The sequence below is a fragment of the Rhipicephalus sanguineus genome, unplaced genomic scaffold, assembly GCF_013339695.2.
Source record: "Rhipicephalus sanguineus isolate Rsan-2018 unplaced genomic scaffold, BIME_Rsan_1.4 Seq609, whole genome shotgun sequence".
Classification (NCBI taxonomy): domain Eukaryota; kingdom Metazoa; phylum Arthropoda; class Arachnida; order Ixodida; family Ixodidae; genus Rhipicephalus; species Rhipicephalus sanguineus.
Window position 1 is genome coordinate 71591 of NW_023615617.1, and position 24154 is coordinate 95744.

The 24154-nt window shown below is 41.7% G+C and overlaps 1 protein-coding gene across 1 annotated transcript; it reads right to left on the reverse strand.

Annotated features, from left to right (window-relative positions):
- Positions 1-210: 210 nt before the first annotated feature.
- Positions 211-22472, reverse strand: LOC119377897 (hydroxyacyl-coenzyme A dehydrogenase, mitochondrial-like). The gene is made up of 7 exons (XM_049411666.1): positions 22295-22472; positions 15208-15365; positions 11818-11944; positions 8169-8258; positions 4852-4924; positions 2541-2657; positions 211-520 (listed from the first exon to the last, which is right to left on the reverse strand). Exons 1-7 carry the CDS (start codon positions 22406-22408, stop codon positions 396-398), a joined length of 804 nt encoding a protein of 267 aa, XP_049267623.1. The 5' UTR covers positions 22409-22472; the 3' UTR covers positions 211-395.
- Between the last annotated feature and the right edge of the window lie 1682 nt (positions 22473-24154).

Here is a 24154-nt window from a genome sequence, read left to right on the forward strand (position 1 = left end):
AAATAAATTTGAGAGGTCGACCAGCCATCGTTTGTTCGATCTTACGTGGAATCACCCCACTATAACCATCTCGTGTGGCCATCTATAAAACCTGAATCACCCTCAGAGGCTGGATTCACGATGTAGGCTGTGTGCGGCTTGCCCGCTGCTTGTTCAAGAGTTTCATACAAAATCAGTCATTCTTATCAGCAAATCACTTCCAACATGGGATGCCAATATGGGACAACCTTTATTTCGAAATATTATAATTGCATTGCTCATGAGCACACATAGAGAGTATGAAATGCTGCAAGTACATTCATAAGCCTAAACCACAGAGAACCTTTATATAAAATATATACTCATTTATCTTTGATCCATTTCTCTTGCAATAAAAGTACTCTTTCCTTTCCATTTTACTTCTTGCCGTGCTTGTAAAAACCCTCCCCAGTTTTGACTCCAAGCTTTCCTTCTTGTACCAACTTGTCCAAGTATGGTGATGGCTTGAACAGAGGATTGTCTGGAAATCGTTTGTGCCAACCTGGGCAAAACAAGACAATCTTTAAAAATCACTTAAGAGATGTTAAAGCCAACTGCAAATAAACTTTACTAAATTTGTTGAGAGTACTATATATGACTAAAGCAATCATAGCAAAGCTGCAGGGCTGGTAATGGCATAGTTTTCTCGCTATAAGGCTGTAGACAGCACCAAAGCAGACAATGTGTACCAATGGTGACTAATATTATGACAAGTCCCAGCATGCCACCTCCAAAATTTTTCCCTGTGCCGTGAGCAACTGCAGAGGTAATGACGAAGAGCCATGTGTTCTATCTAGGTCATGCTTCACTTCTCACAAGCGATAAGGTCGGCATCCTTGACACAGTGCATCATAAAAGAAAGTAAGGCGTGCAAACACAGACACAAGAGAAGACAACAAGACAACACAAACGACGCCATTTGTGTTGTCTTGCTCTGTTCTCTTGTGTCTGTGTTTGCACGCCTTACCTTCTTTCATGATGAATCCTTACCAACTAGCTCAGCTTTTCTGTCGTTCTAAGACTCTGTGCATGTTGGCCATGTGCCTTCAGAACTGTGTTTTCGTAATAATCATAATCTAAGAGTGTGTTAACAGCAACCATGGCTTCCATGGTCTGCAGTGAATGTGGTGAGCAATAGTTTAATCTGACTCGGTACAATACCCTCACAATGTGACAAATATGGTGAAATCTGTTGAGAGTGATTGATTCCACAGCAGCCCACGTGCTGGCTCGATCAAGCTCGCCAGCTACATCGTAATGGACCAATGATGTCTGGCTGGCCAGACTGCTAAAGGGTAAATGATGCACTAGAGAGGTGCACACAGACAAATAATTGCAAATAAGACAAAACGGACACAGGCCTTGTGCTGCATGTCCGTTATGTGTTATTTGTGATTTTTTTTGTCTGTGTCCACCTTTGCAGCACATCATTTACCCTTCAGTATGCCATACCAGCTAGCCCCAGTTGAAGCACTTTTGCTCAGATTGCTGGCAAAAAAAACAGTGATGTGCGAGCAGTAGTAAAATGTATGCCTTAAGTGAAGGCATGGGCTTGCGCCACAGCCACACTATGAAGTAAAAATCACAAGGCGCCCACCGCTGCAAGCACTAAGGATCATGAAAATTGCAGCTTCGACTGATCTTGCCCAAAATGAGAGGATTTGTGGATTGATTCAGTAAAGAAAAGCCGTTAAATGTAGTAAGGATTTTCATTGATACACTCAATAATTCTAAATTCAGTTAATTTTGAATTTCTTTTTAGTCCCATGAAATTCAAATTAATGGGCTTTACTGTATAGTACTATTTCAAAATAATTGTTTAACCTCAGTACATTAAATAAATACTATGGTTAATTATTAATGATTTTCGAGACACTTCTTTGAACTTGTCACCTGTCTGAGCAATTACTTCTGCTTTACTTCCATTGAAAAAACTTGATCATTAGGCTACAATTCTGCATATCACCGTATATGTGGCAACTAATATGTATTGATGTGAAACATTAAAACACAAATGCATGAAAAATTAGTACATTTCTGGCAGTAAGGGAAGGGTTAACCTACTTTAGACACTGGTACCTTCACTACCTCGCCAAACAGACTAGCTGCCCTACAAATTTTTACAGTTCAGGGACTTGCCTTTTGCTCACACATCAACCAGTCAATGAGCACGGTGTCTAAATGAGCACCCTCCTCTCTATTTGAAACTGCCCATTCATTCGACATACTTTTCTGCAGAGATATCCATAGAATTACACCTAAAAAAACACCAGCCTGCTAGAAAAATTCTTAGATCTGCATATTTTAGGGGTGAGCTATTCTGGACACTTTGCAAGTGACTAATGAGTACTATTATGTAATGCAAAATACAAGCTAAGGCCTGTGGTTTTAACAAAAGTAAAAATGAAAAACTTAAGCGAATGTCACTACTTTTTATTTTTTTTGGGGGGGGGTAGTGGTGGATTTTTCAACAGCACATAAAAATGTACAAATCAACAGTGGTTTCTGATTCAAGTTCTTACCATCAATAATGAACTTGGTGACATCAAGACCAACGTAGTCAGTTAATTCAAAAGGACCCATTGGGTGACCAGCACCCAGCTTCATGGCAATGTCTATATCCTGGGCAGTGGCATCACCTACGAAATGGTGAATTGCTGAGCACAAATACGCATGTTGTACACACACACAAACATAGGGAACACTGGGAGTTCTGTCACAGCATTAGCCAAGCTACAAATGTACCCATGCATGTAGCTTGTTTGTTGGGTTCAATATAACTTTGTTCTACCATAATTAAGAGCACTTTACCTGGTCCTTCACATCAAGAAAAAAACCACATTTTCTGTGTTCTCGTAACAGAGAAGATATTTTGCTTAACCTGTACTGCTGTAAGGGTGTTGGAGGAACAAATGATTAACATAATGCATCCTTGCTATACTTGCTATTAAAAAAATACTACATGCTGAGCACTCTGACAAGCAGTCACATCTTTAAAAGGAGCACATCAAAATGTTTTCAAAAAGCTCAAAATACCTTAAGTACAAAATGGCACTCTGTCATGGAGCACATCCAACAACAATGCTTGACGAAGTAACTAGTATAAAGATTTATAAAAAAAACCTTTGAGGGGAACCAGAATGGGCTAGTTGGTTTTCCATAGTATTCAATAGTTCATCATGAAGCAAGACAGGAGGACTACAAATTGGCAAGAACAACCATTTGCGGCGAATTGAATTTTAGTGGTTAACCCTTTGTGCGACAGCGGGACACATACGTCCCACTTTTCCGTCTGCAGAAAAATTTTCTCCCACATCATCCGTTGCAATTAGCACAACGATGAGTCACTCATATCTTACCTAAGTCTTCGTAATCTCGAGGAAAAATCTTTTACCACACTTTCAAAGGGTGGAAGTAGTGTTACAGTGACGTTGAATTTCGATCAATTTTTTTCATGATAGCTTCTGAATTTTCTTCTTCTTTAGATAGAAAGAACCTACCAATCAAAATACCGCATAATTTCCTCTTTTTCGGGCTTTTCTGAGAGGTGATTTTAGCTTCCAGTCATCACGTGTTTTTGTAAATTTGCTGAATAACTTGACCTATAAATGCATCGAAACAATCCCCTGCGATATTGCCATGCTCATGCCTCAGCGTAATTGCCGATATCGGTGCGTGGAAATATTTTGCTTGATATCATATACCTCTTGAAAAGTAGGCGCATATTCAGGGACAACAGCTGTACTCTACAATTTCGACAGCCAAAGCAAGGACAGGCAAATGGACAAAAGAATGGTTGGTGCATGCAGTGAAGTAAGCTTTACAGGAACAGACTACAGCACTATGACGGCTCACAAGAGGCGCAGGTGCAGCTGGTGTTCTACTGCTGGATTGAGAACCCCACAACTTTCCTCAGCACACCTTGAGAAGCGGTACCCTGTGCCATTTGCTTCGGCCGTTTCATCCCAAATACCCGTTGATGCAATCGTGAGATGGTGCCTTCATGAGACAGTGTTTTCCCACTTTTTAAAAACACTCTCATGAGTCAGTGGGACACATATGTCCCACTTTTTTTCAGTAAACTACTGGCTTGATTTGGATGAAATTTGTTTTATACTATTTCTTTGTAGCTTCTATGAATATACCACAGCCAGTTTTTATCATTGTGTCAAAAATATAGGCAAACCCACAAAGGGTTAAAGCAATAAAATTCGATTCACTGCAATTGCTCATTCTTGTTAGCTATTTTTCCATAATTCCCAGCATGTTGGAGGAGCTGTGACTTTTCACCCTTATGTGCTACTGGATCTTGTAGAAAATCACTACAGAAAGAACTTTACAAAAATTTGTACGCTTTTCCTTGAATTTGTGCCATGTCTCTTTGATGTATATGCAGCTTTATCAATACTACCTCATACAGCACTCAATTTAGGGTATGAATGAAGGTTCAGTTCCAATGTATAGAGTGACCTAACTGATATAAAAAAATTTTGGCTAGAGAACAAAAGATTGTTGGGACATTCTGTGATTTTCCTTAAACGAGCATAACTAGCACTCAAGTACATAAAGAAAGCATAGGGATTGAAAACAGTTGTCATTCTGAACATGTGAAGTGCAATACTATGCAGCAAAAACTTTAAATTAAAATGAGAATCCTGCCACATATATAAGCCTCCTAGAATTGACCGCTGCTCTGAAAAAGGCGAGAATGTCAGTGGGCTGGTTAGGTGCACACATTTTGCAAAGAACTCAGCGCAGCAAATAAATTGTCCCAAGTGCACTGGGAAAACATACAAGAACCAATGGAATGTTTGCTACTCTTTCTTTGCATACCTCGCTCCAGCATTCGTACTGCCTCCATAAGACTTGGAACCAGTAGCCTATTAACAATAAATCCCGGAGTGTCCTGCGAAGGTTAATACATAAGAAAGGACAAAGAAATAGTGTATTTTATTTTGCCAAGCTTCCATAAATCTAATTCATAAACCCTCCTGTAAAACCTGCTGTGTTCTTAGAGTGACATTGCATCTGCACAACCATAAATGAATAAATTTTCTGATTAACCTATTAATGATTTAACAGTGGTAGAAGTGGAATCTGACTTTTTTTTTTAGCAAATATTTGGAACAGAAATATTTTTCTATCTGTAGTGGTAAATTGTGTTTTGTAATTATGTAGGCATATTTTTGTTACACCACTTCAACATAAAATACTGCTTTACTGATGAATGCTGTATAGACATGTATAAGGGCCGCACTTTTTTTCCACAATCTTGATGAGCTACAGCCCCTTACACGGGATCAGGAAAGTTGGTAGAATTTTTCAGTCTATGAATAGTAAATAAGCTGTATTCTTTCGCGAGCAAATGCTATCCTTTTCATAATGAATGAATGCATGGATGAATTAATGAACTAATTCATTCATTCACACACACTTTACAACTGACCTCGTTTTTCCCATGCTGCACACTATTCATCATCACATTTGTAATGAAATCACCTTTTGTGCCACCCACAGCATTAAAGAAATCCATTACTTCAAAGCTTGCCCAATTGTATATTTGGCGGCAATTCATTGCAACACTTGTGAGCTCTTGAATACAGAGAGAGAGGGTCAAGTGCACATTTAACAGTTACTTGGAATTTGCCGACCGCAATATACGCCGTTACTCAGAATAGCTAGTTGACATTTTTTTCCCAATCTTGAGCTGCCAAGTGGGAGGTGCGGCCCTTACATGAGTCTATGTGGCATGTGCAAGTTAATACGTATGCTCAGACTATCTCACACATTCCTGGATATTCACACAGCACAGAGATGCGCTGAAATATAATGCAGATATTTGTGCACCACTACTTTGAAAAGGTGCCAGTGATATTTCTGTATCCTGACCGATTTTACAACATAGATAGCCAACATTAACACTGTTCTTGCTAAATTCTTTTCCAATGTCAGCATTCTTGTATGTAAGGGACAGCAGACAGCTACTAATTCTTGTTCTCTGAGTTGATGCTGACATCCAGTATGAGTTCACACAGACACGGAGTATCTATATACATACAAACAATCAATGCGCACTCAGTTGTTATGACTGTGCTGGCACTTCCAAGGCCAAGTTCCTGAACGCCACAAGAGAAACATTTGCAGCCGCCAAGAAGGATGAAGAAGACATTTGCAGCTGTTATACAATTTCTACTCTATAAAACTGAACTCAAAACCGCAGTTTAGCATCTGTAGATCCTACACATGCTGATTTTCTTCTTTTTTCTGCACTGTGAAGAAAGTGCTCTCATTTGCATATGGGTCATTCCGTGCCAAATGTCCCAACCATTTTGGCGACCATCTCAAATGTATTCAAGAAAAATCGTGATTTCCTGCATTGAAAACAGTGAATTGCTAGAATACGTCGGAGAGAAAACATTATTGGGTCACGTGGGAGCCTTCCAAATTTTGCAGGGTGTCCTCTGAGTGTTGTTTGTCTGAAAATTTATTCTGAGAGTATCTTTTCTCGTTTCAATACAAAATTTGGTTCATATATTTAGCAAAGGCATTTGTGTAAACTGTTCGAAGCTCAATAATATTACTGAAATTTTTCTGCCATATAAGGTTCCAGAAATTTCACTAAAACGTTCTGTGTTTGCATTGTTTCCATTGTAATAATATTGCGCTATGCATGAATATCTGAGTAGTCAATACTTACTCTAAGGAAGTTATTTTGTATTAAAAATATTTTCAGACCACTGAAGGTTTTGAATTTTGCATGAAAAAATTGCGAATTTGAGAAAATAATCATTTTGATCCACATTGAGATGCAATTCACCCCGTGGTGCTCCAATTAAAAATCAGCTTTATACCTCAATCGAAAGCAATAAATATTTTGTCATAGGGCAAGTTTCATCATTACATTTTTGGTTTTAAGGAAGAAAATAATTATTGAAGTTCCAAATTGAGGGCAATGGGGAACTTCAACAAGGAAGCTGCCGTATGACTAAATGGGAAGATAGCCATCAATGGGGAACTTCAAAATTGATTTTCTTCCTTAAAACAAAAAATGTAATGCTGAAACTTGCCCTATAAGAAAAAATATTTGCTTTCGATTGAGGTACAAAGCTGATTTTTATTTGGAGCACTACGTGGTGTAAGTTACGTCTCAATATGGACCAAAATGATTATTTTCTCAAATCCTAGATTTTTTCATGCAAAATTTAAGAACTTCACTGGTCTGAAAATATTTTTAACGTGATATAACTTCCTTAGAGTAAGTATTGACTACTCAGATATTCATGCATAGCGCAATTTTACGGGTGGAAAAATGCAAACAGAACATTTTGGCAAAATTTCTGGAACCGTATATGGCAGAAAATTGCAGTAATATTATTGAGCTTTGAACAGTTTACACAAAGACCTTTGCTAAATATGTGAACCAAATTTTGTACTGAAACGAGAAAAGACGCTCTCTTCAGAATAAATTTTCAGACAAACAACACTCAGATGACGTTCTGTGAAATTTGGAAGGCTTCCATGTGACCGAAACATTTTTTATCTCCGAAATATTCTAGCATTCCACTGTTTTCAATGCAAGAAACCAACACGATCTTTTTCTAATACATTTGAGATGGCCGCTGAAATGGCTGGGACGTTTGGCGTAGAATAACCCGTATGCAAGAAAGAAAATAGCTTTATATTATTCTGGAGATCTTGTACAGGTAGTTAGCAAAAGCTGCAACAGTGCTAGATTCTGCATTATTAAGGAAGGCCAAAAGCAATTGTTTTCATAACTAAATTAAAGGCTGGCATAATTAATCTACACAAATAATTTAGCTCATGGCACAAATAAACTCAAAGCATACGCACTTGGTGCACTTGCTTTAATTGATCAGAAGCTTCCCTTATGTGCTCTATGAACGGCATAAAACCCAAGAGTAGGCTTCGTATTATTGCTTACTACAGCCCACAATCAGTCAAACCTAAGGGTTACAGCTAATGAGCTGCTCACAATTACCATATGCTGCTATAGAAGCCTAAAAGGACGTCTGCTAAGGGCTATTATTCCCCTGGATACAACACAGCCTGGAAATATTTGTTCCCCTAGCTGTTACTGCATGTGGTACAGATATACTCCACTTCATCTAGGTACCGAATCCCGTTTTCACCTTGCACACGACAGTAGTCTTGCCGAGTGCCTTGCCCCATGCTTGCATTTTTTGGAACGTATCTTCACTTGTCTCCGAGATGCGTACAACCTGCATAGTTAAAACCCACAGTCAAAATGCTTTTATAAGCCTGCGTAGAAGGACACAGTACAATCAGGCTAGTTCTATAGCTATGTTCTTTTAATCAATTTACGAACACTTCAGTGATGCGACTGATCCAGGCCATGCTGGAGCAAGTATGAAATATTTTTTCATGTGTGTGGAACGAGAACATAGATGATAGGAATAGCTAAGAAAACATCTTAGTCTTGTTGTACCATATTGATCGTTCTTCAAGGTATGCTTAAAAACTGACTGGTAACATGAGCAAAAGAACTTAAAGGGGTCCTGCAACACTTTTTCAGCATGGTCAGAAAACGCAGCCGATCGGTAGTCGAGGCTCCTGAGAACACGCGAGCCAAACATTATAGCGCAGCACGCGGCCTGGGATTTACAATAACTTCCCAAAGTCGGCTAAAAATGCCTCTTCTCTCAACAAAAATGATGCTCACGGTCTCACTGCCACTGGCCACGCCATTGGCTGATTTGAACATGGCGCGCTCGGTAGTTACTGAGGCTGCCGCGTGAGACCGTCACTTGCCCACGCGCACGATCGCACTGAAAGTACGCCACGCATTCGAAGAAAAAAAAAGAAAGAAAGAAAAAGTGCTCAAGGTCAAGAGGTGCGCGTGATGTACCTTCTCATCCCGTGCCACCCCTCCCTGCTTAACGTCCAGCGCATTCGTCAGATGAGAGAAGACAGAAAGCAATTACAGCGTGAGACAAATCTTTGTAACTCTGCTCGTACTGGACGGATTCTCAAATTTTTGCAGTGGTCGATTTGTGAGGAAATAAGCTCCTTTAATGAAGCCATTCCATGGCTACTTGGCAAAGTGTTGCAGGGCCCCTTTAAAAGGACCCTACGACACTTTTTTAACATAGTCATAAAGCTCTGCCGATCAGTAGTCAAGGCTCCCGTGAACATGCGAGCCATATATAGCACTACACACAGCAGGGAATTCGCAATTCTGTTTCAAGTGCGAACAAGCTCAAAGAAAAAAAGAAGAGAAAATGCTGAAGGACATGATGCATGCAGATGAAGCTTCTTGTTTTCATCACCCCCTGTGTAGCTTCCAGTGCGCTCAACAGAACAAAAGAGGAGAGTGCTCAAAGCATGTGGCAAATCCATGTAACTCCGTTCGCACTTGACGGATTTGGAAAATTCTTGCGGCAAGCCATTCGTGAGGCAATAGACTTGAATAATGCAGTCATTTGACGATTACTTGTAAAAGTGTTGCAGGACCCTTTTAAATGTAATGACTAGAAAGCACTTCTGCGCCAGGTGTGTTTGTCAGAGTACATTTCTTTTTATGCAAGTCAGCTTCTCCAAACATGCAGCAAGCTTGCTTTTGACTTCAGGACACATACTCACTTCCTGCGCGGAGTATCAAAGCCATCAAGAGCAGATGCTCAGCGGAAAGGTGGCCACGCCGCACCAGCCGTATCATGCGACTGACCGTGCCATGTGCACAAGCTCCTCGGAGCTGTCAGACAATGACAGCTGCGATTAAGATGCCTTTCGAGGCCAAATAGAATCGACATTCCTCATCGATGAAGTAGAACACACTTGTTTACATTATGTGCTTGCCTGGCTGCACGCTCCACCGCCAGATGGCACCACCTCTACAGGCCGCTCAAGCTTGCGGCTGCCACGATTGGGAAAATGCTAACGCTAAGAAGTTTGCAGACAAACTAAAATCCTTTAATACTGTTATGGGAAGAATGCATAAGTTTATGGATAGCGGCGTTTAACACCACGTCGGTAGAATTGATTAAATCTTGTACAAGCCATGGAATTACAAGCCACCTTTTTCGCATGACGTGCAGCTTACTGTGTACGGATTGACCCAGTATATGTTACAGGAGGAGTTTCCATACAGCAAAGTTTGCACATGCGCACTCTTCAGTTGGTACAGTATTACCATACTTTCCGTGTGGTAAGCAGTCACTGCTAGCTAAAACACTCTAATATCGAGACGAAGGGTAAGCGTCAGCTGCGAGTGTTTAGTGAGTGTTATGGTAATTATTCAAGGAATCGTGTGCAGCCACAAAGCAACAGCACTTGCTACCCATCGCACACCCGTCCACAGAAAACTGAAGTTCGCACGCCAAACCAGCGAAGCGCCGGCCAAACACACACAATCGTTGCCTTGTGGACAGCAGACGCTGTAGGGGCACCTTGGTTTCTTCACTTCCGTCGCTTTGCCAGAAATGACATCACACACACAATGTGGCCAATAATTGTGGGAAGCCAGGGGGCGGATCGAGGCAATTAAAAAATTCATTTGTAAACAATTTGCATATTTCTCAAACCTGTAATTTAGCATAAATAATAGAAACATGCAAAGGAACATGCCCAGCAAATTTTATTGAAATCCACTGACCTCAACAAATCGTCGGAGTTGGCCCTAGAGGGGTACTGACACCACTTTTTGAAGGCGAGTTTACTCTGCCTTACAAATCTGTATACAGAGACGGCTCTGAGCAAGCGTAAAGCTCAGCAAATACTCATATTTTATTTTGATATTAAAGTCAGATTTCCCATGGCGCACCAACCGACATCGACACTAGCTTGACGTCAGGCTAGTTGCGATGTCGTCAGGTACCAAAACTTCCAAAATGGATGCTTGTGTGTCGCCAGTGGTGCCACGGTGCGGATATTTTGTGCGAGCAAGTGATGAGAAGCTCATACCGTGTTATGACGTCAGAGCATAGTAGGAACTGAAACTAGCTTTTAAAAACATATTGAAATCACTTTTTCAAGGTACACTCATGCCTAGCAGCACATTTTCTAGGCTCTTGAGGGCTTGGCCTTTCAATTGACGCAAGAAAATGATGACTGAAAATTTTCGTGTCAGTATCCTTTAAGGCACGTATTTGTTGTGAATACATTAATCACCCACAAAAGAGCATTTTCTCATTATTTGAGCACTTCGCAATTTAATTGAGAAAATGCGTGAAGTCAGCCTGAAATGGTACTGGCCACATACTCGTAGGTCAGACAGCTCGTTCATGCAAAGTGGCAGTAGCCTCGAACATACGAAACGCACCAAATTAAGGATGGCCCAAGCAGCTCTGAGTGGATCAGTGTGCAGCACTGGACAGCATACCGATCTCACTGTCGCAAGACTTTATGTGCGATTGGGAGGAATGGAGAACTATCGCAACTGAAAGGGCATACCACCAAGGAAAGAGGTTTGCTCTTATACTGGTATATTTCTCGTAAGCGAGGCGTAGATAAGAGTGTGAAATGCCGCTGAAATGTGAGCATGATGCCATCTGAGCAAGCCTTTGCCATGGAAACCTCAGGAACCGCCAAATCAAGCCAATGATAGCGGTTACAGTTGAAATCGCTTTCTCTGCGATGGTACCCCTAGCAGCACCTCCTGCCTCTTTCAAACTAGTCTTGAAGTTTCATGACCAGTAAAAAGTAACAAAGGGCTTTCCTGTAACATAATGTTTGTTTTATGCTGCTGATAAATGCAATAACTGCTGTTAAATAATGTCGGAAAGGGTAACAGCATATGATATGCTGAATCATGCAACCAACCTCTAGAAGTTTCATCACTGGCACAGGATTGAAGAAATGAAGGCCACCAAAACGATCTTTTCTTGATGTGCTGCTAGCAATTTCTGAGATGGGAAGTGATGAGGTGTTGCTTGCAAATATGGTAGACCTTAAGGGAAAGAGAAAGTAGAAACAAAAGTGGTTTGCCACATTTCTCATCAGTATGCCAACTCTACAATAACATGAGTAATAGTTTCATAATGTCCTAGGTAGATTACAGCATGATAACCATATAATATTCTCAGAAAAAATGACTACTGAACTAACAAACATTTAGATTCCACTTTACAGAATATGTTTTTCAGTCTTGCTAGACAAATGCACTGGAAGACTAGCACATTCTGCTCAAATTATCTGACCTTATTCAGGGGTGAGACAGCTGAAATTGAATTGGGAGCAGTTTTTGGAGCAGCAAAATTTCAATTTTGGAGCAGGAGAACCTTGATTTGGAGCAGTTAGTGTCATTTAATATGTCATTATAGAAGCTTGAAAAAACATAAACTTGCCGCAACTTAGGGGGACAAGTACATATTTTAATCGGCTTAGAATACAACACATAACATTGAAACAGCCTTTCGAGAAAATTTTTTAACAGATTATCGCCAGGTATGAACTACACTACCTTTTTACAAACCACGCGACCTATCTAGCCCGAGTAACAACATATGAAGTAATTGAAAAAGGTTCTGCAAACTAGGTTCGCTTCATAAACATTTGCAAAAAAAGAAGGACACCTCTCTAGTATAACAAAAAATGATTGTACAAGAACTCTAGTTACATAACAGTTGGCCTTTGCTTAAGATCAGTTATCAGCGCCTTCAGCTATCTCCTCGGCCGCACGGGTGGCGTGGAGTCAAATGTACTGCACGCTTTTAACAGGCGACAACAAATGCTGCACCGCCATTTGCTGCCACCTTGTGCAGGACCGCCTTCAAAAGTGCGGCGCGGGCGCCGATAAACCTCGTCGCTCTATCTTGTCATACACGCGCGTATGGTGCTGCAAGCGTAGCGCCATTGTAAGCATACTGCATGCTTTTATTAGGACACTACACAAATGTGCTTAGCATCAATACACTGCCGCCTTCTCGTTCATAACCGTGAAAGCATCGTGGATACGCATCGCATGCAGGGAGCTAGTTGTCACCGCGTTGACGCAACAAGGTACTCGCCTCACCCAACAAGGTACTCGCCTCACCCGTGCACGGTATGAAGTGCAATGGTACGAACACGTAGTACGAACAAGGTACGATCACGCAGCAGCGTTGACACAAAAACCCCAGCTACTAGAGGTACATGCTACGTACAACAAAAAATCTGGGAGTCAACCATTGGTCAACTCCACTACACATGCCACTTGGTAGTTTTTGCTAAGCAACAGTAGCGCCAGAACACACACCCTTGCGAGTAGAAGCAGCACGGTCCAGGCACGGCAGCACATTTTTCGATGATCACGCACATTAAGTTTTACAACAGCCCAGAGGAAATTACAGCAGCACCGTGGGAATCTTCATTTGAAAAGTGAATAGAAGAAACGCGCTTGGGCATGTCTATGTGGTCTGCAAATGACTCATTGTCTCGGAATTTCTGGCACTGCTTGGAAAATCATGTTGTCAACTCAGCACTGTGCCTATTGCCCCTGCTGAAGCAGTTGTGGGCATCAAAATTCTTGCTTTTGGGACTGTTTTGAAGCAGTTCGACGCAACATTTGCATTTTGTATGCTTTTGGAGCAGCTTGGCACAGGAAAATGGAATCATATCAAAAATGCACAATATGCGCAGCTGTCTCACCCCCGCTTATTAAGCAAACATTGATACAAGTACTACACGGTTTATTTCATGATGAGTGGCATTTAATGAACAGTATTTCAGCACAGTCGAACCCGACTATATCGAGCTCAGGTATATTGAATTGTCCTTTATATCAAACTATTTGCGAACACGGCAATGATTTAACGTCAATGCATAGGAAAATCTACGGTTACATTGAACAAAAATAACCAGAACACTTGATAGATCAAACATCAAGCAGTGCGAAACGCCCCAAGTTGGCTTTCCCTCACAAAAATTTGGCTTTTCTTCAAGAAAGGGGACTTTCACACATGCAACTGTGATTAGGAAGGAGTGGAGGCCCGCAGAGTGAGTAGAAACTACCGCTTGCCATCATGTCCTTTCTCACGATTGCTTGTTATGCCGCCAGCCCGTCTTGTGAAGTCACCGTTTACTTCTCCGCTCATTTTGTTCACGTTATGGATGTCGTAAAACAGAAGGACCTGCTGTTCTCCACAAAGTTGGCGATAATGAATACAGTCAAATGTGGGGAAACGAAGCCTTATGTTGCCACTTTGTACAGCACCCCAAGAAGCACACGGAGTATGATACAGAAGAACAAGTCCGACATTTGGGCCAAGGCAGACATGACACTTCCAGCTCAATGAGTACGCAGAGCTGAGCATGAAGATTGAGGCACTATTTACATTGATACCGTATTGTCTTGCATATAACCAACCCTTGCATAATAACCCTGCATCCACAACTACAAACCGTGAAAAAATACGGAATTTAAAAACATATACGCGTATTGCCGTGAAGGTGTCTTTCTTACATTATTGCAAGCAGTGCCACACAGCCAACTTGTGCACCAAAATTTGCACTGAAAATACAATAATTCTATTACAAGTTGCATACCAAATTATTTGATATCCTTGATGGTGAAGCGCTAAAAGAAACGGGGACTTACGAAGAACACAGGACGCTGCGTCCTGTGTTCTTCGTAAGTCCCCGTTTCTTTTAGCGCTTCACCATCATGAATCTATACCAACACGCCCAACTGGCAGTTATTCTAAATTATTTGATATATTGAGGTAATTCGTTTTTTTTTGCGAGTTCGATATATGTGGGTTCGACTGTATATGATTATTACACCCATATGCAATCAATCCCATAGCTGATAATTCCGTGGAGTACAACTTCTTACATGGCTTTCCTTCTTACATGGCTTTCTTACACTGCTTATCCATATTGCCCTCCTAATCATAAGAGGTAAATATGACATAAAACGGACTAGCACACACATGGCAGGCACTCCCAAATTATGACCAGTGGTTCACTGCTAGTCTTGGAAAGAATATCGTACAATCACTACATCCTACCAGTTCAAATATATGGTGTAGAAACTTAAACTTGGAGGTTAACAAAGAAACTTGAAAAGAAGTTAAGGACTGTGCAGGAAGTGATGGTATGATGAAATTAGGAAGTTTGCTGGCTTCCGATAAAATTAACTCGCACAAAGCATGAGTGATTGGAGATGGTTAGGAGGGGCCTTTATCCTTGGTAAGGCTGATGCTGAAGATATTTTGTCAAAGTACCACTTACGGGCCAGCTGCCTTGTCGAGTGCTGCAAAAAGCTTCTTTTTGACATCAATGTTCTCAACTATAGCCTCCACAACCAGGTCAGTGTTCTTGACAGCCTCATCTGCAGAGGTGCTCAATGCTATACTAGATAATGTCTTCTGCACGAACTCTTCTCTTGCCTGAAATTACAGAACATGATGCAAAACGAAATACACTACAATTAAGCAGTACTCTCTTCATCACGAGAGTTCAATACATACACAAATGAAGTCATCTATGTGCATGCACAGACTTGACCACTTTTCGGGAAACAATGCATAGTATTCAAGAGTTCACAGAGCTGATGCTACACATAAAATCCAGCAAACACTCCTTTAATTTAACGATATCATCATTAGGTATCATATATACCGTAAAATCATGAGCAAGCGCCCCCTTCACCTTTTCGGGAGATTTGAAATATGCGCCAATGACTGAGCAAGCCCCCCCTCCCCCACCATTTTTTTTCCGACCTGTTCTCCGCTACAGAATCCTGAAGCAGCGGCTCCTATGAACCCAAGTTCTGAGAGTCTTTAGATATGTGCACGATTTCTTAGTACTTTTACAGTTTGGTACCTTGGGGTTGCATTCTGAGTTTTTACAGATTGTTGGAACACTTGAAGAGCGTTTTTCCCCCTTGTCATAACACATGAAATTTCACACGAAGATTCCGGTCCGGTACAGTAAAAACAGTAAATGCATGCCCATTCAATAAAGCATTTCATTAGAAGCACAGGTGTGCATTCTTCTTAGGGGCTTTTTTATAGCCATCTTGAATTTTGGTCTGCGACCAAGCAAGGCCCCCCCCCCCCCACCAAATTTTGTCCGGTTGTCTTTCACCATGGGGGGGGTCTTATTCGGGAATTTACGGTAGGTCATATTTTTGCTCTGAAATAAAAGAAATGGTGAAAATATACTAGCTAGAATACTATTGCAGCATTTCCTCTAAATATGGATAACTCTGTGCATGAAGCATAACAATGTGCCCCATTCAATATGCTTTGCTTAATTTTCAATATACTGGGTATAGCAATAGATGAGCTCCCATTCTTATTTTTTTAATGAAAACAAGGTACCTACTCTGTCCGACAGTGCACGTGCCTTGGTTGGTATTAGAAATGATGCAGAGTACAAGGTGTTTATGACCAGTGTTAGCCATTAGCAGCCAATGAGTTATTAGCTGAACGAACTGCATGACTGGAAAAGTAAAAAGCTCATATCGTGGTGACTTAACAGACATTAAGAAAAAAAAAAAAAAGAACTCCAGCAGCCTATGAAATAGGACGAGGCATACACACAGACCATTCGTAACTAGCAAATATACTAAGGTTGCACAAACAGAAGTAGCTGATACCTTAGTTGACAATAAGAGAAAAAAGTGGCCATGGGTAGGTCATGTAATGCATAGAGCAGATAACTGATGGTCAGTGAGAACAATGGAATGGATACCAAGGCATGGGAAGTGCAGTCGAGGGCAGCGGAGAGTTAGGTGGAGTGATGAAATGAAGTTGACAGGAATAAAACGGAATCAGCTCACTATTGAAGGTGTGGCTGAAGACAATCTTTCGATGTTCTTCAGATTATTCATTACAACAAATGCAACTATGTGCTCTGAGTAACACCTCAGCCAGGTTTGTGTACAATAATAGTGGTGTCATACAACTACTGATAATGATGAACCTCGCTGTAACTTAAAGGCTAACTCTAATACAATTATTGGACTAACTAGCAAAAAAAAAAAAGCAACAAACGAGTGATATACACTACTGAAGTGATCTTATTAAAGCTGCAGGGGTTGATAGGTCTAATCCTACTTTACAGTCTTTAAAGAGCCCCTAAACCACCTATGACATTTTTAACATTTCAAGTAAACACAGGTATGAAGTTCAGAATCCCGTCACTATCAACAATGCCAAATGCGGCAGCACGAAGCACTGTGGGTACGCAAAAAAAAAAAGGAGTCGTTATACTCCGTGAAGGCGGATGACCAGTGAAGCTGTTTAGCACATGATGCAGAGGTAACACAGAATTACAAACCTTAGCCGATCACACACTGTGCAACAAAATCCGAAAGGTCTGTGCGGAAAGCACCTTTTGAATTTAGCATATGCTCCCTTAAGGTTTTCCATTTGAGCAGCATGCGTCTTTTAGCCATAACCTTTGTCGTCTGGCTTACAGCATGCACTTGGCATTTTATGCACGATCTTCAGGAGCTGTTTGAGTAGCATGCGTCTTTTTGCCACAAGTGCTTCGTGCACGATACCAGCCAAAGAAACGAGCGAAGAGAAGAAAAGAGCGAAATGAGTGAGGGCCACATTTCGATCATCAAACGCTAACTCTATTATTACAGCGCCATTTTGGAAAATTCTTACGGCTACATGCTCATTGTAGACTCGTGCACAACCGCATCACCACTTCTAAATTTCAACCTCTGGGTGGTTTATGGGCCCTTTAAATAGCACCTAAGCAAACTACTTGTGGTTAGAAGATATGTCAGTCATAATGTTTCATCTCAGATCTTATGGCGCATGGCGCAGCCACTACAGTGACTGATCTTGGAGATTGTGCCACAAAGCAGCGCATTTTGAGCTATACATTACTTTCGACAAGCAACAATGGCAACTTTTTTTTCTGTTTACTTTAGGTATGAAGAAGGTACACTTTTGTCCCTCCTTTTTCAATGTGGAATCTTCACATAAAATAGAAAACTTACAAAAAAAATATATTGCAACCATTGATATAGTTGCAAACATTGCTGTAATAAATGGAGTAGATGTACAACCTTCTTAACATTAATTTACTCATTAAAATTATAACTTCATGATTTAAAGGGGTCTTGAACCACCTCTCATGCTTGGCGAAAAAACACATACTGAGGAAAGACACTGCTGTGAACAGCTCAGCGAAATCTTGAAGCCATGTGTTCACAAGCAGAGCGCGATGTTGCCACTTCTCAGGTGCCCTCTTTCATACAGAAGCCTGTATACTCTCCTCGGAGGGCCGTCATACAGTCGATTGCTGCTATTGGCCTATAGGAGGCATAAACCAAGAGTGGCATTTGGATCAGATGTGCTTCTTTCCACAGGGTGCCACCATGTGCCAGACGTCACGCTCTAAAATTAAACAGCAACATTAGCGTGCACTGGAACCACATTGGGAGAGAGCTATTGTGTTTCATGATGCGCATGTGGCGTAGCTTCTTGCCCCTTTGTCATAACCCCTGTGCACCTTCCAGCGCCCCCAATGGAACGAAAAAGACAGAAAGAGGGCGCTTAAAGCACGTGACAAATCACAGAAACTCCACTCGTTCTTGATGGATTCGAAAAATTTTTGCGGCAATCAATTCGTGAGCATATAAACTCCGATACTGAGGTTCATTGACGATTACTTGGAAAAGTGGCTCAGGATCCCTTTAAGCTCGACAGCCCAGTGTGCTTTTTTGTGTGTGTGTGAATTTCAGCTTTATGTGTTTCAGGAGTCTGATGCAAGCAAAAAGGCCTATTTCTCTTGGAAAGTTCTTATTCGCTGCTTTTGTCTTTAGCTTGGCAAATGAACATGATTTCATTTTTCTGTGCTGATACCAGGTGTAATATTTATGAAAATGACTCGTTAACTTATGAAATTTATGTGAAATATGCAACAAGCTGTTGGCATACATACACAAAATTATAAGTCAAACAAACTTTCCCCAAAGTTGGAGTCATTATGACTGAATACCAGAAAAGAAAATAGACACTAAGTAAATAGGTGTTACTACTATTAAGGTAGGTCACCACTTTCAAAAACAAATTTTTTTGAATTTGACATTTTCAAGCACCTTGTCTATTCAAGAATTTAGCAAAAAAATCACGCCATATTCACGGAATGAATGATGATGAGTGGGGCGAAGCTCGACAGGGGAGATCATCGGTAAAACCGTAACTCTCCTGTGAAAGTTCGCCCATTACATCATTAAGAAAGACGTAAGACTCTCAAAAGTGCACTTCAAAGAACTCGCAACTCATAAGACTCGCAAGTGCACTTCATAGAACTAGGCAGTCACTTACCCGAAAGACATGCATGTACAGACCCACGGCTTTAGGAAGTATAGCGTAGTGGGTTCCTCGCAAGCGCACTTAGAATTATGATGATTTATAGCGTAGTGGGTTCCTCGCAAGTGCACTTCATAGAACTAGGCGGTCACGTACCACGAAAGACAAGCATGTACAGACCCCAGCTTTAGGAGCTTCGCCCTAAAAGAATTATGTAGTTATCTTGAGCCGTTCGAAAGTTATGACCATTCTTCCAACACCTCTAAGACGCATTCGAAACCGAAACTGAAGGTTTCTGATTCCGCAACACCTGCCATGTCGTCACAAATGTTTTTCCTTATACATGTTACATAATGCTAAGTGTCTAAGTACATTCCAAAGCTTGTGGGGAATGATGTTTTCGATTTGTTTGAAAATTTCCATTACACGGCTGCGGCATTCTGTTGTTTAAAGGGACACTAAAGAGCAAAACGACTTTTCTCGCATCAGTAAAGTAGTCTTCCACGATACCAAAAACACCACGCTTGCGGCGAGAAGACGCTTAATAAGCGAGAAAACGCGCAAAAAGAAAATACAGGTGGCGACACCACCTTGGAATTTCCGCACCATTTCCGTGACGTCACATATTTTTGACGGTGCCTGCTTGGCCTGCGTAGTTCCTAATCGGTTAAACGAAGTACATTGTCCCTGAGGGGGCCAGAGACTTTACATAACGAGTTTGTGGAAATTTCGTCGAGCCACTTAGTTGTGGTCTTTCAAGGAGAAAATTATCGTACTCCATGAAATATGGCAAAGTATAGGACAGAAAAGAAGCATCAACGCAAGTTATGGAATCAATACCAAGCGTGGACCCCTGTGGCGCACATCAATGAGAGTCAGCTGGACACGCGAAATGAGCTAGAAAAAATATGTGCTTCAGCTCGCTAAAAAGGAGAATGCGCCGCTTCAGAGGAGGTCCCAAGCTATGATCCTGGAGAATTTCCGACATATTGAATGTCTCTTTATTATATGTACATTCTACTGAAATCTTCTAAGCCATTTTTCTCAAAACATGATTTTATGCATCCTACACTTACGCGAACAGTGATAACTTTCCTTCTGGTAAACATTTTTACATACAATTTTTCGTGCTATTTCTTTATAGGTTGAGTTGAGCATTCAAACATAATTATTGAAAATGAGCAGTAACTTTTTGTACTACGGCCAATTGTGTGCAAAACAAACCTGTCAAATATAAACTTTTTCATTTTTTTTACGATAACGCGCCTTAGATTAGAGATGGGTGATTGTGGAGGTTAGATGCACAGGATAGTGTCCTCACTACGTAGCTGCCAAGTCTCGTTTCAATCGCACCAACCATTTCGTAGTTATGACCGTTGGCGCAACATTCATATTTTGGCAGATTTAGATTTTTATAAATTTTGTGTTTTACATTTTAGCAGTTTCATCATTCTAAAGCTTAAATTTACATAAGCCCTACAAGCCAAAACCATAATTATAACTTTTGGACTGCAACTGTAAAATTTTTTCTCGAAGGTGGTGACCTACCTTAAAGGGGCCCTGCAACACCTTTTGAGCATAGTCAGAAAACGTTGTCAGTAAGTAGTTGAGTCTCACGGGAACACGCAAGCCAAACATTATAGCGCAGCATGCGGCCTGGAATTTACAATTAATTCTCAAAGTCAGCCAATTATCGCTCCTTCTCTCTACAAATGATGCCATATACCCAAATTACTGTGCCAGATACCCAAAGTCACTGCCGTTTGCTGATTTGAGCACTGTGAGCTGCATAGTTACCCTGGCCGCCACGTACCCTCACATGCGCTTGCAATCACAATGAAAAAGCTGCGCGTTCTTAGAAAAAAAGAAAGCGCTCAAGGCTCAGGAATGTCTGCGGGCCCTCTGCGAATTCCTGGGTGACACAGAGATTACCTGCTAGTGCATTGTTCTCATTCCATAAAAAAAAAATTCTTATTTCCTTTTTTTTTTGTATCACGACAATCACCTTATTCTATTTGAAAAAGCCACTTTTCCCTTCCCTGACTTTTACTTAATGTTCAAATTACATTAAAAACTGCTGGCTTCTTGGCCAATCCCCTGTAGTGGGTGTGAGCCAAATGCAAGGAACAAGCAAGCAAGCACGCTGATGAAGGGCCGCATCTTCTTGCCCCCTGTCTTCCCCTTCCTGCGTAGCTTTCAGCATGCTTAATGGTACGAGAGGAGAGAGCGCTTGTAGTGTGCGACAAATCCCTGTAACTCCGCTCATACTTGACGGATTCTAAAAATTTTTCAGCATGCGATTCGTGAAGTGTCACGTGCTAATAGTGAGACTATTCCATTATAACTCAGAAAAGTGCTGCAGGGCCCCTTTAAACAGGGAACATTGCTCAAAACGATGAATCATAGAGTAAGGGATTACAATGTGGACAGAGGTTTTACCCCAGCAGTGATCACTGAGGTCCTTTTCAAGATGCACAAACAGGAACAAGAGACTGTTAGTTTACAGATCACCTTATTGTGGTCGCATATGCAAGAAGTGTTACCTTTTGTGTACTTTTATTTATATTGCATTATTTTATGTAGCTTATGCGCGCTCATGTATCCTACTTGCCTCATTTTATGAAGTGGAAGCCAGAAGTCGCAGACATTACACCAAATAGCTCTTGAGAAAGCCAAGCTTTCATGAATCGCACTGCCGAAGAGGCAAGAACCACAACAAAACTGCACACTTCTAGTAAACAAACACACCTTCTTGTCTTCTACGATTTTTTCTTCGCAACCCGTTTCAGACTTTCCTCGATGCGTGCCTTGGACTTGTCGAGGACTTCCTTCGAGACATCAACAAGGACAACTTGGTGGCCGTTTGGGAGGCAACCTAAGGCAACACAAAAACGCAAATCGTTGGAGACTACTCTTCGCAAAGCGCACAAGTTGTAAACTTGCGACCGGTGACGAGCCGCACAGCTGCCATGGCGAATACGGTGCGATGACCTTCCTGTGGTCAATGTAAGAACAAATAACGAATATATATGTACTACCTGCGCGATCCCGGCTCCCATGGACCCGCCTCCGACGACAACAACATGCTTAATTGCTGTCCGCGCGATGGAAGACGAAGAAAAGGCACGAGAAGAAAGGTATGTCGCAAACATGATCTGCGCCGCGTTTACTTTTCTCTCAGGTCACAACAGCTGCCAATGATAAAATTGGCGCACGCGCCCACCGACTGCGTACATGTAGCATGTAGTACATAGAGCGATAGGCCTCCAACGCTCAAGAGCTCAAGTTTGCGCAGCGCCGTCCGCCGCCCCAGCGGAGAGAGGGGAAAACTCCGGTAGCTGGGACGGGCAGTGGGACGGGTCGCTCTTGCTTGGTTTTCCCATCGGCGCGCGGAGAACGTGCTCCCCGGGGCTTTTATCTCGCGGTTTTCACGCTATGGGTGCCGTTCCTTCGTCGTACTCGAAAGCAGGCACGCAGTCCTGCTGCACTGTGAACTGTCACAAAAGTTTAAAAATGTCGAAGAGCCGAAAACTTCCTGTCATGTTCTACCGTTTCCAATGCAAGCAGTCCGAGGAGCAGAGGCGTCAAGAGTGGATTATGGCAGTTCGCCGCGATGCTTTCGCGGTCTTGTCACCTTGAAGCAGTTTTTGTCGTACACAGTATTACGAACTATTAACGGGGAGAAACGCGATGATCGTGCTCATTTGAAAGGGAAGTGCGTTTGTGAACCGAAGCTACAACAAATAGACAGCCGCTGTACGTTTCGAGATTGCGCGCTGGCTTTCCGAGTCAACCATTTGTAATGTTACAGCAGCGGAGCATTTGGGCTTATTACACCACAGTTTAAATAACGTACCGTGAGTACTAAGTGTTTAATTCAGCTGATTGCGGTACATTTCCCGTCGCGGCTCCCTGTAAACAGAATTAAGCTGTATGTTTGCACTGAGCGTTATATTGGCCTTGCATGCGACACGCCGTGATTGCTTAGAAGGCTGAAGTGTTGCGCTGCTAAAATCGTGGTCATGGGTTCGATTCACGCATACAGCAGCTGCATTTCGATGGGAGCGAAATGCACTAACACCGGCGTACTTAGATTTACGTACACGTTAAAGAAACCCAGGTGGTCGAAATTAATCCGAATTAATCCACCACGGCGTGCCTCGTATTAATGTCATGCGTTCGGCACGTAATAAAAAGCCTTGCATGCCGCTTTGGAAACGAGCTGAAAAAGAACCAAGGTGGCAATTAAATTTTCGATGGCTTCGCGAATTCAGATGCGCTTATTATTGGGCACAAATCTCGGCATAATCATAAACATGCGCGATCCCAGTGGGTATTGTATAGTATCAGGGGCGTAGCCAGAAATTTTTTCGGGGGGGGGGGGGGGGGGTTAACCATACTTTATGTATGTTTGTGCGTGCGTTTGTATGTGTGCGTGTACATATACGCAAGCAAAATTGAAAATTTTCGGGGAGGGTTTGAACCACCCCCCCCCTCCCGCTTGGCTACGCCCCTGTATAGTATGTTGCTGGCCAAGCGAGCTGTCGAAACAACCAAAGCGACATTCGAATAAGCGAACACGGTGCGTGATCAGGCGTCGATATTATTCGAAATGAAACACGCCTCCGCAAGAAACATGCATCGTCGAAGTGGGAATGAAATATTTATTTATTTTTTGTTTGCGTATATCATTATGCTGTCAAAGGGAGCTCTAAAAAAATCCAAGGCGACATTAAACTTGCGATCCGACGTTGTTATCATTCGATGCAAACCTCGGCAAAAGTGAAACTCCCAGGAAACTGAACACTGCGCATTGCGATGCAGCCAGTGACTCAACAGGGCAGATGTAAATTTATGCTCTTCACACTGAGCTCATAATAAATTTAAAGCCGCACGAC